At 46.6% G+C, this 19,994-nt stretch overlaps 1 protein-coding gene across 1 annotated transcript in view; it reads left to right on the top strand.

The window, feature by feature from the left end:
- RALBP1 (ralA binding protein 1) overlaps positions 1 to 19,994 on the top strand; it is a 211,957-nt gene that overhangs the window by 58,586 nt on the left and 133,377 nt on the right. The window contains exon 4 of the mRNA XM_069216586.1: positions 15,351 to 15,700. Within this exon, the coding sequence (XP_069072687.1) occupies positions 15,351 to 15,700 (350 nt within the window). The remainder of the gene's footprint in view (positions 1 to 15,350; positions 15,701 to 19,994) is intronic.

Below are 19,994 nucleotides of genomic sequence, written 5' to 3'. Positions count from 1 at the left end.
TTTAGCCTGAGGTAGCTTGATTCCATCCAGCTGGCTATGGCATGGAGTCCGTTGTGGAGGTTGTCCTTTGCAGTGGTGGGATCTTTCGTGAGGGAGATGATGAGCTGAGTGTCGTCGGCGTAGGAGACTATGTTGATGTGGTGTGTTCGTGCGATGTTGCTGAAGGGGGCCATGTATATGTTGAAAAGTGTGGGGCTGAGTGAAGATCCTTGAGGGACGCCACAGGTGATATTGGAGGCTTCTGATAGGAACGGCGGGAGGCAAACTCTTTGGGTCCTGTCCTTGAGAAATGATGATATCCATTCCAGGGCTTTGTCGCGGATTCCAGCGTTGTTGAGGTGTGTGCGGAGAGTGTGATGGCATACCGTGTCGAAAGCTGCGGAGAGGTCCAGGAGAATGAGTGCTGCTGTTTCTCCTTTGTCTAGCATGGTCCTGATGTCGTCTGTTGCAGCAATGAGTGCGGTCTCGGTGCTGTGGTTTTTGCAGAATCCGGATTGGGAGGTGTTGAGTGCCTTGATGTCTTCCAGGAACCGGGATAGTTGATTATTCACAATTTTTTCGATTACCTTGGCTGGGTAGGGAGGAGGGAGATTGGTTGGTAGTTCTTGGGGTCGTCAGGGTCTGCCTTAGGTTTCTTTAGCAGGGCGTTGATTTCTGTGTGCTTCCATCTCTCTGGGAAGGTGGCTGATTCGCAGGAACTGTTGATGGTGTGGCAGAGATGGGGGTTGATGATGGTGTTGGCTTTGTTGAAGATGTGGTGTGGACAGAGGTCCGATGGAGGTCCGGAGTGGATGGTGGCCATGGTGTTCGCAGTGTCTTCTGTGTTGACCGGGGTCCAGGTGTGGAGGAGGTGGGTGTTTCTTGGAGCGTAGGGTTCAAGGGTGTTCGTAGTTAGCTGGTAGGATTTGGAGTTGAAGCTGTTGTGGATATCTTCTATCTTTGATGGAAGTGGGATGCAAGTGAGTTGCAGAGCTCCTGTGATGGCGGGGGTTCATTGGAGCATGCCTTCGGGGTGGTTAGATCTTGGATGATGTTGAAGAGTTCTTTGGTGTTGTGAGCGTTGGTGTCGATGCGGTTTTTGAAGTGGGTCCTTTTGGCGGTGTGTATCAGTTGGTGATGTCTGCGTAGGGCCTCCTGGAAGGTGAAGCGATTGGAGATGGTGGGGTCACGGCGCCAGTTTTTTCCCATTCTGCTGCTACGTCGTTTGGATTCTGAAAATCTGGGGTGAACCAGCTGGCCTTGATTCTGTGCGGGGTGTTAAAGTGTTTTTTTTTAGCAGTGCGAGGGTGTTGGCGCAGTCTTTTAACCAGCGGTGCAGGTTGGTGGCGGCTGTGTTGGGGTCTGAGGTCCTAGCGGGGCAGGGGGGGGGGGAGATTAGGGGTCTGGGCGAGGGTGGAGATTATCACAGCTATATCGAGAAAGGAGTATTGATTCAGACTACTGATATTGATTACAAAGTAGAAGACAAGGACAAACAAGATCATTTCTTTTTCCTGCAAACATAGCCTACTTCACTGTTGCTGTAAAGACCACAATTTTATTTCTATTTTCAGCAATTGGTCCTTGGCTTATTCAAATATTAATGGACTGGCATTTAACCTTGCTTTGAATGACTTTTCGAATTAGCAAAGTTATGTATTCACCCATTGTGGATTATATGTTCTGTTTTTGCATACACTTGCACAGAAGCTTCATACTCTTATGTACTACATGTAACTGCTTTATGGTGACCAATTTCAGCAGATCTGTCTCTGAATTCATTTTATTGCTAATTATTTTTCAGAATTGAATTGTCTAACTAAAAAATACAAAGGTCGTTACCCTAAAGTATAATGGTAAGGTGAAAGGAGTTTTTCTTAGAGTGGAACTATCACATAAATTTACCCCATTTGAGGGCCTCTGAAATTGTGTGTCATCCAATGGCCAAATTATGCAGTAGGGATGAATAAATTATGGGGCAAGAACTGGCACATTTTGTGGCTTAATATGGCACGTTTTGTAGCAGTATTATGTCACTATTTTGACATTTTTACAGATTATCGCTGTATGGGGAAAAGGTTTAATCTTGTTAGTATCAGTATAAGAACTAAATACAGCAGTCAGCAACTGGAAGTAGACCTGCAACTGTGCAGCATAGGGCATTACTGTGCAGCAACACATGTCAGGGTTTTTAGTATTTTTTAATCCTTTCGAGTTAGAAACAAACATGGATTATGTGGCAATAACGGCAAATCTACACTTATGCCGAAAACGCTGCAGCCACAGAATAGCACAATTCTAATGTCCCTGTCTTTAACATACTGCTGTGGGATCCTAATTTTGCCTTCATCTTGATACATGCTTGATAAACCCAGCATTGTTGGGCTCTAAGACTCCAGCTATGGAGGTCTTCTTCTGAGAGCATTAAGGCTCATTACACCATCACCATGTTGAAAGCTGCCTCTCCAGCCCTTGCCTGGGGTGTTCCTGTCTTGGATATTTTCTAGGGAGCCACACGGGCATATGGCCATACCTTCACCAGACACTACTGCATTGATTCTGAAGTCCACAGATAAGGTAATTTTGCCTTCTATATCTGCAGGACTTCCTGGAGGTAGGCTCACTCCACAGGCCCACCTCCTTGCTGCAGCACTGCTTTAGTACTGCTTCAGAATGTGAGCAGTATTCATCTGAAGAATAAGTTACTTTTTACTGTTGGTGGACACTTTATCTAACAGTAGATTTCCCCACTGCCGAAACACCTCACTGTTTTTTGGAGTGCTCCTTTGGGGTATTAATGCCCGAAGATAGTTTCTACATTCTTCCAGCACAAACCAAATTTTATCAGGGAGCTCCTAGGTGGTTAGATGGACACCTTCTAATATATTGAAAATTTTATATTTGTCTAAAACTCTGGATGAGTCAGGACATACATCTTTGCATGCAGACATACAGGGCCTTATGACTTTGGTGGACGGAAAAGCCCATCCACCGAAGTCCCGATGAGTAGGTTGTCGCCAGTGTGACAGCCTCACCCCCAGGCCCATTACGGCCCAACTCGGTTTCCACCTGCTGGCCCAGCAAAATAGACAGTGAACATTGTGATGGGGCTGGGAAGGGGGGGCCGTGCACTACCCATGCAAAGTGCATGGGCAGTGAGTACAAGGTTCCCACTGGAGCCCCCTGCATCCTGTCTTCACCAGACTTGTAGCCATAATCTGGTGGTGCTGGGGGTTCGCCGCAGTCATAATATGGAGCTCTGACCACCGCATTAGCGGCGATCCAACCACCACTGCAACCCTGGCGGTAATTAGACCAGGATCGTAATGAGACCCACAATGTGGATTGGAAGACGTGGTACAATTTGTTAAATTGCATTGAAACTAATCAAATATTCAATAGATTGTTCTGCTTCTTCCTATGGTGTCAATCTGATCAACCTCTGATTAACAAGGATTGAAAGAGAAGAAAAATCTTTGCCATAGGTAACTGATCCCAGAATAAATCGCCCCATTCCTCTACCAGCAAGGCTGCTCTCTTGGAAGACTACAGAGATTACAAAGTTATTCTCTGATTGACAAAAAGGGAGTTTCTGGAACTTAAATTGGCCAGTTGTTTAGCCATGTGTCAGAGTAAGGCTTGCAAAGTCTTCTGTCCTGAAATATCTGTGAGCGATCCAGCTTTAAAGAACAGGCCTAATCTTAAAATTGGTGAAGCAGAGCTGCAGAACCTCATCTCAGAACTATGTGGTGGTAATACTAACTGCCTTCCGTCTTTATCTTTTTTTATTCCAACTAGAGCATTTTATGCTTTCCAGTCAGATTCAGAAGCTGATTACTAAAACAGTTCTTGTGCTCCAGAACCAAATGGTCTCTGTGCTACAATTGTAATGGCTGATGTCCTTCTCTGGTCTGAACTTCTTAAGTCTCTGTTCGACCATGCTTTAGAAACTGTCATCATCCCTTCTTGGTTACAATCTATTCTAATTTCTTTATATTCAAAAGTTTTCTGAGAGTGGTGAAAAACTGATTGGCTCATTGCCATGCTTAATGCTTAGGGCAAAGTTTTTTTTTGCTACGTTTTTGCTGAGCGAATTGAAGGCGGTCCAATTAGAAACAAAATTCTGGATTGGGCCACATGGATTTTAGAGGTTTTTTTCCAGCACTAATGATGGTCTTCTGACCCTGAACATGATTGATGGTAAACAGGTAACACTAAACAAATGCCCTGTTTAATATTGTTTTGGTTTTGGTTTTGGTAATGCCTTCAACAAGGTAGATCGAAAGAGACTATGGTCCAAGATACAGCCCTTAGACATTGGTCACATGCTACTATCTCTGCTAGAGACTTCTAGTTGCAGATTCCTGACCTTTGAATTTCCCCAGGCGTCAGACTGGATTCTGAGAAATTTTCTTAGAGCAGTACTTCTGTGTGCCATCAGGTGGCGTCAGTAGACTCCGTTGGCGTCGTTGGCGTTGTGCTCGCTGTGATGACGTTGTGGTCGTATTAGGCACCACTCTGACGCGCTGACGTCAGTTATTTTCTTTCTGCACCAGCCTACGTGCAGATCTGGGGAAGAGCTACCTCAGTAATTTTTTGACTACGTTGAAATTTTTGTCGTATTTTTTACGAGTTCGTGGATGCGTCAAGGGATGTCCCGCAAGACCAGATTCAAGCCCTGCAACTCCGGTCACCGAACTATGTCGGTGATGGATCCGTACCTCGTGTGCTTATGGTGTTTAGAGCGCAATCACGACCCGAAGTTGTGCTCAGAGTGTCGGGCCATGAACCCGAAGGCTTTGAGAGAGTGATCCCGAAAGCTCATGGCGGCCCGACACTCAACTCCGTGGCACTCACGGTCCCGTTCGAGAAGAAGGCTCGAGATTGGCCACGGAGTCACCACCACTCTTCGTCCTCCAAGTCATCGGGACATTCAGGTTACAAGAAGAAGTTGTTGAAGAAAGACAACCGTTCTTCGACTTCACCCCGTTGATCGGATGATACGATGCGGGAAAAGCATTGAGGCTCTAGGCCTCCGTCAACTGAGCCTTCTTCTGGGTCGGCTCTGTGATTCCCCGACCTCCAGAGCCACCCCCGCCCAGCTCAAAGTTTTACGAGGCCATGCGCCTCATTTTTGGGCGGTCCGACCCCCCCCTTCGGAGCCTTTGGGCACAGGTGAGTCAGTTTGGGGTACTTTCGGTTTCAAAGCCATTGGCTTCGGCCTCTGCTCCGGAGGGCCCCTCCGGATCTAATCGTGGATCCGTCCCGATGCCGGTCATGCCACGGTGACCCTCCCCAGCATCGGGTCAGATGTCGACCCTCCCGACGTTGGTTGAGCCCACAATCGACCTCGATCCCATACTCCTAACCGATGACCCGGAGCCAGAACGACATCAATCAATGCCGATACCATTCTCTATAGGCTTTCCTGGAACCAGGGTTGATCCAGACCCTTATTCTTGTGGGTATGGATACGGGGAGAGTATAGAGGGGTTGCTGGACCCTTTAGAATACCAGCTTGACCCACAAATGGACTAGGTGCAAGATTTGGGTGATGCCAGTGGACTAGACACCTCTCCTGACACTGGTATGCTCTCTCCTCCGAGCGTGGCTATGGAGGAGGGTGCTTCTTACTCTGTGGTGGTGAGAAGGGCAGCTGAGGTCTTGGACCTCGAGCTTCCTTCTGTGCAGGTTTGGCCTAACATCCTAACCGACGTGATTTAACCAAGGTCTTCTTCTGAGCCCCTTTTACCCTTCAATAAAGCACTGAGAGACGTCCTTTTGGGTTCTTGGCCCAGACCCAGCACAGGGGCTCCTATGAACAGGACGATTGCCTGCTGCCATCGGCCTGCGCCGTCAGACCCAAAATGCCTGACCCAACACCCCACGCCTGAGAGCCTTGTCATCCAGGCTTCTTCTTCAGCCGGCTGCATTCCCTGCTGCACCCCCGGATAGGGAATCAAAAAGTCTGGATAATTTGGGGAAGAAGTTGTTTTCTTCCAACAGTCTAGCGCTGCGGTCCGTGAACACCACCGCATGCCTTTTGGGCTGCTATTCCCACACTCTCTAGGATACGGTCCCACAAGTGCTGTCTGCAGTTCCGGAGGAGGCCCGGGCTGTCCTGTCCCAAGCCGTAACAGATGGGAGGGATGCAGCTAAGTTCATGATTCGTTGTGGACTGGATACGACCGAGACTCTGGGCAGATCGGTTGCATCGACTGTGGCATTGACGCCACGCCTGGCTGAGAACGTCTGGCTTTTTGGGGGATGTCCAGCAATCCTTGATGGACATGCCCTTTGATGGCACACGTCTCTGCGGAGACAAGGTGGACTCGGCCCTCAAGCGCTTTAAGGATTCCTGAACCACGGCCCTGTCCCTTGGCGTCACGCCTGCACCTAGACCCCAGCAGTCCGCCTTTAGCCCCTTTTGTGGCTACGGCAGGGGCACCCAACCGCTTTAAGGATTCCTGAACCACAGCCCTGTCCTTTGTCCTCGCGCCTGCACCTAGACCCCAGCAGTCTGCCTTTTGCCCCTTTCGTGGCTACGGCAGGGACACCCAACTGCGTCCTTTTCCACCTGGCCACAGACCCGCGCATGCTGTACAGCCCCTTCCCAGGGAACAGGGAGCCAGCAGGTCACCCAATCCCACCCCTGCCCCGTCCTCAGCCTCCAAGTCTTCCTAGTCCGCAGGTACATCAGGAGCCAGTAGGTGGCAGGATACGCTATCACCTGCCCCAATGGCAAGCCATTACCTCGGACAGGTGGGTACTCCAAATTGTCTGAAGGGGCTACTCCCTCCCCTTCGAGATATCTCCTCCAGCCATGCCACCTTCATACAGTCAGATATCAGAGGATCATATGGCGCTTCTCCGTGAGGAAGTCCAGGCCCTTTTGGCCAAAGGAGCTACAGAGAGGGTTCCGTTGCCAGAAGTAGGTCGTGGTTTCTTTTCCCGCTACTTTCTGGTTCTCAAAAAGAACAAAGGTCTTCGACCTATATTAGATCTTCGGTCCCTCAATCTCTTCCTAAAAAAGGAGAAGTTCAAAATATTGACATTGGCTGAGGTCCTATCTTCCCTGGATCCCGGAGACTCGATGGTAGCGTTGGACTTGTAAGACACATACTTCCACATTCCCGTCTTGCTGGCCTACCGGCGTTACCTACGATTTGTGGTAGGTCACGAGCACTTTCAGTTTACTGTGCTCCCCTTTGGCTTTACCAGTGCCCCTCGGGTGTTCACGAAAGGGATGGTAGTGGTGGCAGCTCATCTGCGCAGGTTAGGGATCCCAGTCTTCCCCTACCTCGATGATTGCCTGTTGAAGGCGAACTCACCCCAGACAGTTGTCTCCCACCTCCAGACTACGGCAAACCTCTTGCATTCGCTGGGGTTTATGAAATATAATGTGAAATTTATTTAGATTTCTTTAAGATATTATTTTATATTGAGTGGCCTCGGAACATGTCAGAACATGATATTTTAGGGGTGTAGGAGAATGGGGTATATTCTTTGTTGAAAGTTAAGATAATAATCTGCCCTTGTCTATCTATTTACACACTATATGCCAGCTGGTTGGAGATGGTATTGAGTCAGTTCTCTCATTACTGCAAAGAGATATTTTCCAATTCACAAGAAAAAGTGGGCAACGTTCTGAAAAGGTTATTTAGTGTAGGTATGGACTGAAAGAACTTTGGCCTCAAGCGACAATTGCCACTAAACCTCACAAGAAACAATATAGCTGTTATAAAATGTGACAGTTTTGCATCATATTATCGTTCCCTGTAGAGGGGACTAACAAAGGACAGTGTTAGCCTCCATCTACCTCAGCATCACCCTTCCAAAGTTATTTAATTGTCTCTGCCCCAAAACATTTTGTCAGTTTATACGATATTGTTTTCATTATACGGCCAAAGAGTAATGGGGTGAAGAGATGGGTTGCATTAAACTCCTCTTGTCACCTAGGTGGAATGGGTGAAGAGTCTGTAAAACGCCTTATTTAGAACTTTATTTTTCAACTAACATAAACAAGTATTTGGACTAGATTAGCATGTTAGCATCATAGAGTGCGGTTTTAATTCTTTATCATTTTTATATTGTTTTGCAAATCCTCATCTACCCGTGTTCTTCTCTCTAATAGATCCTGCATCCTCTGTCTCTACAAGTCTCTTCCCCTCCATTAAGCAAGTGCTTTGCTATGTGGAGGCAAAACTGCTGTTTGAATCTGCGCTAGCTTTTAAGTCCAGTCCATAATACTTCCTCCATCTGCCCCTCACCATTCCGACTTCCCATGGACAACCTCTGCCCTCACACACTACTCTCTCCATCTCCACACACGTCCATACCCACTTGCCGCGATTGCTTGGTCAGAACTGGTAGTCTTTTCCACGTTTTTGCTACATCCTTTTTGGCAATTGCGTATCCCAATGAACAAAACAATGCTCCATCTCTTTGAGCTTCAGCTTCACCAAGTATGCGAAGAGTAACGAAATTAGGGGCGAGTGATGTATCCGAATCCCACATTGTACCCAATTCAACAATTGTATCCCTCCAAAAGGCATTAATGGCAAAAAATGCCTGTATTGTGTCTATAAATGTGCCTTAAGCCTAATTACATCTATTGCAAGTGGGAGTTTGAGCTCTGCACATACTGAAAAATCTACTTTTCTTCTAATAGATCCTTTGTAAGATTTGTAGCTGAATTAATTTAAGTCTGGCTTTGATGGCAACCTTCCTGGGATGCTTTAGAGTGGCTTCCCAATCTATATCTTCTAACAGTCGTACATCCACCTCCCACGTCCGTTGGGGCTTCCCCAGGGTAGTACCTCTGGAAGTGTGTCAAATCATGCTAGGCTTGTAATCTTAAGAAGTCAAAAGTCCTGTATTTTCTATTACATACTCCACCTTAGAGATAGCTATACCCCATCCCATTCTTTAGAGCCCGATAATTTTCTTGTTTTTTTCAGTATGCTTTCCTTGCTAAATGGTATATCTTCCATTACGTTTCCTTGCCATGCCAAATATTTTGTGGCCTTATCCCAGCTGTTCAGAGTCATTTGGATCGGTCCTAAGAGTCTGTTCCAGTACACCCTGCCAGGTGGAATCTTTCTAATCTTAGCGCTGGATTGTTTCTTGGAGACTTGGAGCAAAGCTCCATTCATTAAAGGTGTGAAGTTGAGAGGCCGAGTAATACACAGCCTGGAAATGCAAGTCCTCTGTAGTACACTGACCTACAGAGTGTCTGTGAAGCTATTCTGCGTGTGTCTCTGTCCCACAGGAGTGTCCTGAGCAGTTTGTCAACCCTCACAAAGTTATACTCTGGGATCGCGAAGGTGGTATTTTGGAATATACATATTAGATTTGGCAAAGAAGTCATTTTTGACAATTGAGGCTTTCTTCATCTATGAGAGGGGTAGGGTAGTCTGCTACCTATCTACATCTTCCTGGAAAATTTTCAGCACATTTCTAGATTTTGTTTAAGAAGTTGAGTCTATTTATTGCCCCTTCTGTTACCGGCTATTCCCAGGTATTTTAACCCATCTATTGATCTATGCCATAAATTGTCTTTCTCCCTTCTGCAAGTCTCCTATTTGGTTGGTATAGTATGGATTTATTCCAATTTATGTGACATTTAGAATATTTCTAAAAGCACCAAACACTGACAAGGCAGCTAGGATCATCATCCCAGAGCTCATGAAGTAAAGTAAATTATTGCCTGAATAAAAAGAGACCCTTCTTGGTTCCCCTATTGTTTCTGTGAGCCCGATTATATCCAATCTGAGCCAGACTGAGTAGGCCAGGGGTTCTAGGGAGAGGACGAAAAGCAGGGGGACGAAGTGGGCAGCCCTCTCGGGTGCCATGGTCTAGCTCAAATAGTTCAGCGAACACCTTGTTTAATTTTTACAGCTGCCTTTGGCGCATTTTATAGCAGTGTCACCGATTTACAGAAATTAGGGCCGAATCCATATATTTTAAACTCCAAGAGCTTATGTGACCAATCGATGGAATGCAACCCGTTTTCTGCATTCAGTGACGTGGTGGCCAGGGTGTCCTGCATACCTTTAACTTCATCTGACCATTAGTGTAAAGGACTAAGGTTCTGCTGTGTCGCCCCGCCAGACATAAAAGCCATGTGATCCTTGTGTGGTGGGAATGACTTTACAATGCGTATTGGTAGTGTTTTAGCCAGGATCTTAAGCTCAATATTCAGGAGCAAAATGAATCTATATGAGACACCGTCGGTGTTTGGTTGTAAAACACTTTTTGTACAATTGTCCTGAACTAAATAAGATGAGTATGACTGTAGGAAGTTGGCTCTGTATGTGCTATTTCAAAGTAAGGAATAGCATGCACAGAGTCCAAGGGTTCCCCTTAGAGGTAAAATAGTGGTAAAAATAGATAATACTAATGCTCTATTTTGTGGTAGTGTGGTCGAGCAGTAGGCTTATCCAAGGAGTAGTGTTAAGCATTTGTTGTACATACACATAGACAATAAATGAGGTACACACACTCAGAGACAAATCCAGCCAATAGGTTTTGTATAGAAAAATATCTTTTCTTAGTTTATTTTAAGAACCACAGGTTCAAATTCTACATGTAATATCTCATTCGAAAGGTATTGCAGGTAAGTACTTTAGGAACTTCAAATCATCAAAATTGCATGTATACTTTTCAAGTTATTCACAAATAGCTGTTTTAAAAGTGGACACTTAGTGCAATTTTCACAGTTCCTAGGGGAGGTAAGTATTTGTTAGGTTAACCAGGTAAGTAAGACACTTACAGGGCTTAGTTCTTGGTCCAAGGTAGCCCACCGTTGGGGGTTCAGAGCAACCCCAAAGTCACCACACCAGCAGCTCAGGGCCGGTCAGGTGCAGAGTTCAAAGCGGTGCCCAAAACACATAGGCTAGAATGGAGAGAAGGGGGTGCCCCGGTTCCGGTCTGCTTGCAGGTAAGTACCCGCGTCTTCGGAGGGCAGACCAGGGGGTTTTGTAGGGCACCGGAGGGGACACAAGCCCACACAGAAATTTCACCCTCAGCAGCGCGGGGGCGGCCGGGTGCAGTGTAGAAACAAGCGTCGGGTTTGTAATGGAAGTCAATGGGAGATCTAGGGATCTCTTCAGCGCTGCAGGCAGGCAAGGGGGGGGTTCCTCGGGGAAACCTCCACTTGGTCAAGGGAGAGGGACTCCTGGGGGTCACTCCTCCAGTGAAAGTCCGGTCCTTCAGGTCCTGGGGGCTGCGGGTGCAGGGTCTCTCCCAGGCGTCGGGACTTTAGGTTCAAAGAGTCGCGGTCAGGGGAAGCCTCGGGATTCCCTCTGCAGGCGGCGCTGTGGGGGTTCAGGGGGGACAGGTTTTGGTACTCACAGTATCAGAGTAGTCCTGGGGTCCCTCCTGAGGTGTTGGATCGCCACCAGCCGAGTCGGGGTCGCCGGGTGCAGTGTTGCAAGTCTCACGCTTCTTGCGGGGAGCTTGCAGGGTTCTTTAAAGCTGCTGGAAACAAAGTTGCAGCTTGTCTTGGAGCAGGTCCGCTGTCCTCGGGAGTTTCTTGTCTTTTCGAAGCCGGGGCAGTCCTCAGAGGATGTCGAGGTCGCTGGTCCCGTTGGAAGGCGTCGCTGGAGCAGGATCTTTGGAAGGCAGGAGACAGGCCGGTGAGTTTCTGGAGCCAAGGCAGTTGTCGTCTTCTGGTCTTCCGCTGCAGGGGTTTTCAGCTGGGCAGTCCTTCTTCTTGTAGTTGCAGGAATCTAATTTTCTAGGGTTCAGGGTAGCCCTTAAATACTAAATTTAAGGGCGTGTTTAGGTCTGGGGGGTTAGTAGCCAATGGCTACTAGCCCTGAGGGTGGGTACACCCTCTTTGTGCCTCCTCCCAAGGGGAGGGGGTCACAATCCTAACCCTATTGGGGGAATCCTCCATCTGCAAGATGGAGGATTTCTAAAAGTTAGAGTCACTTCAGCTCAGGACACCTTAGGGGCTGTCCTGACTGGCCAGTGACTCCTCCTTGTTTTTCTCATTATTTTCTCCGGCCTTGCCGCCAAAAGTGGGGCCTGGCCGGAGGGGGCGGGCAACTCCACTAGCTGGAGTGTCCTGCTGGGTTGGCACAAAGGAGGTGAGCCTTTGAGGCTCACCGCCAGGTGTGACAATTCCTGCCTGGGGGAGGTGTTAGCATCTCCACCCAGTGCAGGCTTTGTTACTGGCCTCAGAGTGACAAAGGCACTCTCCCCATGGGGCCAGCAACATGTCTCGGTTTGTGGCAGGCTGCTAAAACTAGTCAGCCTACACAGATAGTCGGTTAAGTTTCAGGGGGCACCTCTAAGGTGCCCTCTGGGGTGTATTTTACAATAAAATGTACACTGGCATCAGTGTGCATTTATTGTGCTGAGAAGTTTGATACCAAACTTCCCAGTTTTCAGTGTAGCCATTATGGTGCTGTGGAGTTCGTGTTTGACAGACTCCCAGACCATATACTCTTATGGCTACCCTGCACTTACAATGTCTAAGGTTTTGTTTAGACACTGTAGGGGTACCATGCTCATGCACTGGTACCCTCACCTATGGTATAGTGCACCCTGCCTTAGGGCTGTAAGGCCTGCTAGAGGGGTGGCTTACCTATACTGCATAGGCAGTGAGAGGCTGGCATGGCACCCTGAGGGGAGTGCCATGTCGACTTACTCGTTTTGTCCTCACTAGCACACACAAGCTGGCAAGCAGTGTGTCTGTGCTGAGTGAGAGGTCTCCAGGGTGGCATAAGACATGCTGCAGCCCTTAGAGACCTTCCTTGGCATCAGGGCCCTTGGTACTAGAAGTACCAGTTACAAGGGACTTATCTGGATGCCAGGGTCTGCCAATTGTGGATACAAAAGTACAGGTTAGGGAAAGAACACTGGTGCTGGGGCCTGGTTAGCAGGCCTCAGCACACTTTCAATTGTAAACATAGCATCAGCAAAGGCAAAAAGTCAGGGGGCAACCATGCCAAGGAGGCATTTCCTTACAATGACATTTCGAAAATGTATGTTTAATACGCGCTTTGTTCGCCCAACAGAGGAAGGGTATTTGTGGACTCTTCTTGGCCTTTCTAATCACAATTGCACTTATGTCACAAAGTTTTTAGATTTTTTTGCATCGTAATTGTTTCACACAATAATAGTTGTTGTAGTGGCTAATCGCGTTTTAGATTCTGTGGCTAAGGGCCCACCATCGTTTTACCTTATCTGGGAAATGTATTTTTACACTGTCCATGATTCAACTTTTACTAAAATGCTTTCTGATAATACCAAGTCCAATATGCCAATACAACTTTAACTTGGGAACATGAATCACATACTGCTTCATTCGACGGTTTTTAAGACCCCTCCGCCCAAATAAAAAATATTTTTGCACTACCAGTCGTTCTATTGAAGCGTCCTCACGATCATTTTCACTGTAATCTGTGCAAGGAGTAGCAACAAGGCACCTCAAGACCTCCACTCTTGTTTTCGCTCCTGACATCAAACTAATATCACTAATAAACTAGTATTGTTTATTTGTTTAAACTAGCTACCAAACACTTCAGTGGCTAGACCTTTTGTTAATATTTCTCACTGATTTCAATCCGTTGGAGATCTTTTGTATCATTTCAACTCCTGTGTAGTGCTTTCGTGGAAATGCATGTAAACAATATTACACTTAAAAAGTACTCCCAATTGTGAGCCTTTTTCTCACACTCGGTACTTTAACCATATCTGTAGTAGCACTATAACCACCAAAATCACTGCTTACATGTAGAAAGACGTTACTACAATTAACAGTACCACACGTCAATGCCACCAAAACTACACCAGCTGAAGTACTCCCACAAGTGTTTCCACCATCATCGTTGCAAGTACTAACTGCACCATCACAAATAGCACCACTATCAAACCACAATCGCGAGCAAGCATTGGTCAACCCAATATGTGTAGCTTTAAGGTGGTATTGTATAGAAAAACATTTCTGCGTGCCTGTTTTTACATACGCTGCCACATTAAAATCATGACTACTGTATTGCAATTGCTTTTTTTGTTGATTGTCTAGATAGTTGTGTTTTTTGAAGAGGAGGAATAGGCAAGGGGTACCCTCTTTCTGATCACCATAATATGAAACCAAAGTTTACCTTCTCTCCTTTATGAATGTAAACATGATTCCCTACCCATTTTCTCTTCCATTGCTAATAGTAAAGTTTTTTAGTATTCAAAAGTCACAAAGGAGACTGAAAAATGTTATGTCTCATTACAATAAAGCTTTAGGGAATTGCTTCTTGTTGCAGATAGTGAATTATCTTATTTCATGTAATCATATTTAGAGTGGTTGGGTCCTGCTTTTTTCGAATTTCATTGTAGTGAGGAAATATGACTGGTATGTTATGTACTGATATGAAGAAGCACGAATTTGCATATACTGTCAAGTAGGAACAGTGATTTTTCTCTTTTTTAACTTGTGTGTGCAGATGGTCTCCGAAACTATGGTTTCTATCTTGTTAGTGATAATGCAGTGTGTCTGGGGAGAAATGTAAGTGCCCCCCATTCAAAGATTTGAGACGACATTTTATTGCAGAGTCCCCTGTTTCTAATGTAGTTTCTGTATGCAGATTGTATGTCCGGAAAGCCTGTTTCTGGTTTGTCCAAACTAAATTAGTCCCTCACAAGATGAACTTTGTTTTGTGTGGACCAGTGCTTAATTTGTAAATAAAAACGTCTCGGTACCCACAGCCCTCTTCTTAAACATGCGGCTGCTGCAATTGAATGTGCGACCACGGAATACTGAGGCAGCATTATCCTGAAGCCAGCTCCATTTACAGCCACTCACTGCCCCGTCAGCTCACTTCTGCAGCTTTCTGCTTTAGCCCTTTGTGACACTTTTTCGTTTTTCTCAAATGTGTAATTTGCTCACAGCAAATACTTGAGGCAGAAGAATAAGCGCCGGCCCTCAAAAATAAGTGCCGGTGCTCCTCACCGGAAACAACAAGCACCAATTAAGCACAGGGGGGGGACTATAAAGCCCACTCTTTTGAGCTCATAGTTTCTATCGTACTGATGGTGAGCAAAGTTTGAAACTGACCCAAAACGGGGCCTTTTAAAATAATTTGCCTTTTTTCGTTCTTGTGCTTGAATCAAAGAGTTACATGAACGGTTTGAGAGTCTGTCACTGTAAAATGTGAAACTAATGATAAATCACTTTTTTTTTTTTCTCTTTTTTTTTTTACTGTTTCGGCTGCCTTTTGTGTTTAATTATCTGTGTAGGGAAGGTGGGGATGATAATTGGAAGGCGTCGTTTGGTGGCCAGTGCAGAAATAACCAAGAATAGGTCATTGCTCTTTTGAATTATTTCGACAGCTCAATTCATATAATGGGCAATCTTTAATTTCAAGGTATAAAATCGAAAGTGGATGAGTTGAAAGCAAGTTATGACCGAGAAGAGTCTCCGAACCTCGAGGACTATGAACCCAACACAGTGGCGAGTTTGCTGAAGCAGTACTTGCGGGAGTTGCCCGAGAATGTGCTTACCAAAGAGTTGATGCCGCGCTTTGAGGAGGCTTGTGGGAAAAGTACCGACAGCGAGAGAGTTCAGGAGTGCCAACGCCTGCTGAAGGATTTACCTGAGTGCAATTACTATCTTATATCGTGGCTTATTGTGCATATGGACCACGTTATCGCAAAAGAATTGGAAACCAAAATGAATATCCAGAATATTTCCATCGTGCTGAGCCCCACAGTTCAGGTACGTGCGTGTTGCTATTGTGTGGTATATGTCTCGGATATGTTGTGACAGGTTTTAAACAAATAATTTTAAATTCACCTGTACTACCGAAGAACAACAAAAATATCTGGGGTTGCTGGAAATGCCGCCGATATCATCTCAGGTTCATTACCACTCCCTGGCTCCAAGGTGCATCTCCAGAGCTCGTCAGCTCAATGGGCGAACTCGACTGAAATGTTGGGCAGTATGCTCCCAATCAGACTTCATGTTTAAAAGGCTCTCTCGAGCCATTGAGCTGACGAGCTTTCTTTGGTCTCTACTGATGAAGGGCACTAACCCAGAAACACATGTCTAGAGATGAACTGTACTGTCTGCACTAACTTTAGTGAAATGCTACAGATTTTTTCAAGCAAGATTTAATTGTTCAAACTGCATGTACCAGGATGAAAGGGGCGAACTCGACTGGAATGTTAGACAGTGTGCGTCCAATCAGACTTCATAATAAGCATAATTAATATGTTTCTCAAACACATCCCAATCTGCAAGTTTTCAAGTAATTAGCAGCGGGGCAAGTCGATGTTCACTTGGTAAGGTGGGTTTGGGACAGTAGGTGAAGGTAGCAGCTTAACTTTGGGATTTCTCGACTTGACTTTTTAGTTTTTATTGTGAAGCCACTTTAAAAGTATGTGTCAATCTTAACTCACTTTAAGGTTGTTTTATAACCATATTGTTATTGTTTTTATTGTTGTAAACAGACCTCTACACAAGAACTGCTTCTGACAGCAACCTTACCCCGTACCATCTGCCCCTACCCTTCCCCATTTTCATGTCACCCGACTGCACCACCCACCGTCATCAGACCAAAATACTCCAACTACTTGCCCCATATACTAACATAATTCTTGGGGCACCCTCTGGCCCAGTAAATAGGTTCCCTCTGTTGCGAAGTTCAGTTGATTGTCTTTCCTCACTCTGATAGTGTAGGAGGATTGGTGGCTCTCTATTGGCGTGTAGTCTGTCTTGGCCAGAACTGTTGCCAGCCCCACCAACATGAGCTGCCCTCTTGTGCCCTCCCGGTCATCCGGTAAGCCTAGCAGTATCACTCTAGTGGTCAATTCAATATGTCTGTCCTCCACTCTGATAAATAATTTTGCTGTCCGGCTCCAGCATTTGGCGATGTTAGGGCAGAGCAATGTCATATGAAAGATGTCTCAGTCCAGGTGGATGCACCAAAAGCATTTGGGACCCATATATATATTTATTTGGGACCCGTACATATATTTATTTGGGTGAATTTCCTATTTTTTGGAAATAATGTTTTATTTTTAATGCATATTTTTTTCTCTCCTTACCCTTTTACATTTATTCCTTACTACCCTGTTCCCTTAATTTTCCTTGAACTCTAAAAACCCCTCGCTATGCCGTACGCATTTTTTAATCCAAAAACCCCCTACCTACCCTGTACCTTTACCTATCCCTCAACCCTAAAAACCTTTAAAACGGTATAAAATGCTTGCTTCTCTGAACCCATAACCCTTACATCCCTTTTTTAAATACATAATATTCTTGGAGGAAAAAAAACTACCTATGTGCTACCAAAAAGGCTTGCATGGTATTTACTTACCATCTAATGTAAAGATGGTGATGAGGTGCTGGTACTCTTAGGTCGGTCAGCTGCCTTCAGCGCCATCAACCATGAAATACTGTAGTTCAGAATACCAAAAGTATATTGGAAGCTGGTTTCTCAAGTCACCCTAGGACGGTTGCAGTCCTTCGTGGAATAGAGGTGCTAAATGATGTCTCTTTCTCCTTTCTGTCCATTCTGCAAACATTCCAGTGTGACGACCGGCAAGGATGTGTCCTCGAACCCTCGCTATTTAACATCTTCTTCTAGCCATGTTTGTGTGTGTGCAGAGGGCATCCTATTGTTTTATGTTCTACCACAATGTTACATCTTGGATTAAGGAGGCGAGGTGCTCGTTTGCTCACAAGCAGCTTTGCTACAGCTAGCGCGCCTGGTCCTTAGTAAGTAAACGTTCGATGGCATCTGTTGCTGTAGATACACATGGTATGCATGAGCTCGCCATCTGGTGTTGGGTCGGAGTGTTACAAGTTGTTTTTCTTCGAAGAAGTGTTTTCGAGTCACAGGACCGAGTGACTCCTCCTTCTGTGCTCATTGCGCATGGGCGTCGACTCCATCTTCGATTGTTTTCTTTCCGCCATCGGGTTCGGACGTGTTCCTGTCGCTCCGGGTTTCGGAACGGAAAGATAGCTGAAAACGGAAGATTTTCGACGGTATCGTTGCGATCCGGTTCGAGATAGACACATACGACGACGCGTTGAACATCGAATTGCTTCGGTACCCTTCGGGGTAGATTTCGGCACCCCGTCGGGGCCTAGTCGGCCCGACCGCGTGGAGAACAACGCCGATGGAACGGACCCCGTTTCGATTCTGCCCCGAATGCCACAACAAATATCCTTATACGGACCTACACTCGGTCTGTAACCTGTGCCTGTCACCCGAGCACAGCGAAGAATCCTGTGAGGCCTGTCGGGCGTTCCGGTCCCGAAAAACTCTGCGCGACCGTCGAGCGAGAAGACTGCAGATGGCGTCCACGCCAAAGGAGCGTCGACAGTTCGAGACAGAAGAGGAACAGGAGGAATCCTTTTCCATCCAGGATTCAGACTCCGACGAGATAGACTCTACAAAAACTGAGTAAGACGTCGAGATCAGAACTTAAAAAAGGAAAGAAGGCCCAGGGGACGCCACCGCCAACCGGCCATGGCTCCACCCAAATTCTCGGTGACCAACAATCGGCACCGAAAAAGGCCCATTCAGTGTCGAGATCGTCCGACTTCGGTCGAGACACCGGCACGCAGCCTCCTCGGGACCGAGAGAGTGCTAAACAGAAGCATCGACACCGAGAGTTCGGTGTCGACACGGATCGACGCCGAGACAGTGGCGCCGAAGACCATAGAGGCCAAGAATTTTCGGCACAGAAAAAGAGGAAGATTACCTCGGAGCCGAAAAAACAATCAACAGGGTTTTCGGAGCCGAAAAAAGCGACATCAGACCCTGTTTCAGGCTCCTGTACTGAAGAGCATTCTATGTCTTCACAAATGAAGAAACATAGATTTGAACAAGAACTGCAATCCACTGACGTGGATCACACGCAAAAGCGTATCTTTATTCAGCAGGGGACTGGGAAGATCAGTACCCTTCCACCTGTCAAACGAAAGAGAACGCTTCAGTTTACTCCTCAGCAACAAACAGCACAAAAGGTAACACCTCCTCCCTCGCCTCCACCTGTAACTCCGGCTTCGCCAACTTACACCCCGTCACATTCGCCAGCTCACACCGCCATGAGCCACGATGACCAAGATCAGGATGCGTGGGACATGTACGACGCACCAGTGTCTGATAACAGCCCAGACACATACCCAACTAGGCCATCACCACCGGAAGACAGCACAGCCTACTCACAAGTGGTGGCTAGAGCAGCACTATTCCATAATGTGGAACTACACTCGGAACAAGTAGAGGATGATTTTTTATTTAACACCCTCTCTTCAACCCACAGCTCCTACCAAAGCCTGCCGATGCTCCCAGGCATGCTACGCCATGCAAAGGACATTTTCAAGGAGCCAGTTAAAAGTAGGGCAGTGACGCCTAGGGTGGACAAAAAGTATAAGGCGCCTCCTACGGACCCTGTATTCATCACCTCTCAGCTGCCACCAGATTCTGTGGTGGTAGGGGCTGCCAGAAAACGGGCAAATTCACACACTTCTGGGGATGCACCTCCCCCAGATAAAGAAAGCAGGAAGTTCGATGCAGCCGGGAAGAGGGTTGCTGTCCAAGCAGCAAACCAGTGGCGCATCGCAAATTCACAAGCGCTGCTAGCGCGATACGACAGAGCCCACTGGGATGAGATGCAGCATCTCATTGAACATCTCCCAAAAGATCTGCAAAAAAGAGCAAAACAGGTTGTTGAGGAGGGTCAAAACATTTCAAACAATCAAATACGCTCCTCCATGGATGCAGCAGACACGGCCGCAAGGACCATTAATACGTCGGTTACCATCCGTAGGCACGCATGGCTCAGAACGTCTGGATTCAAGCCAGAAATTCAGCAGGCAGTGCTTAACATGCCAGTAAACGAAAAACTTCTGTTCGGTCCGGAGGTCGACACAGCCATAGAAAAGCTCAAGAAGGACACTGACACTGCCAAGGCCATGGGCGCACTCTACTCCCCGCAGAGCAGAGGATCTTATAACACCTTCCGCAAAACACCTTTTAGAGGAGGGTTTCGGGGTC

Source organism: Pleurodeles waltl, chromosome 2_1 (assembly GCF_031143425.1).
Source record: "Pleurodeles waltl isolate 20211129_DDA chromosome 2_1, aPleWal1.hap1.20221129, whole genome shotgun sequence".
In the NCBI taxonomy this organism is placed as follows: Eukaryota; Metazoa; Chordata; class Amphibia; order Caudata; family Salamandridae; genus Pleurodeles; species Pleurodeles waltl.
This window is presented reverse-complemented; position numbering and strand designations above follow the sequence as displayed.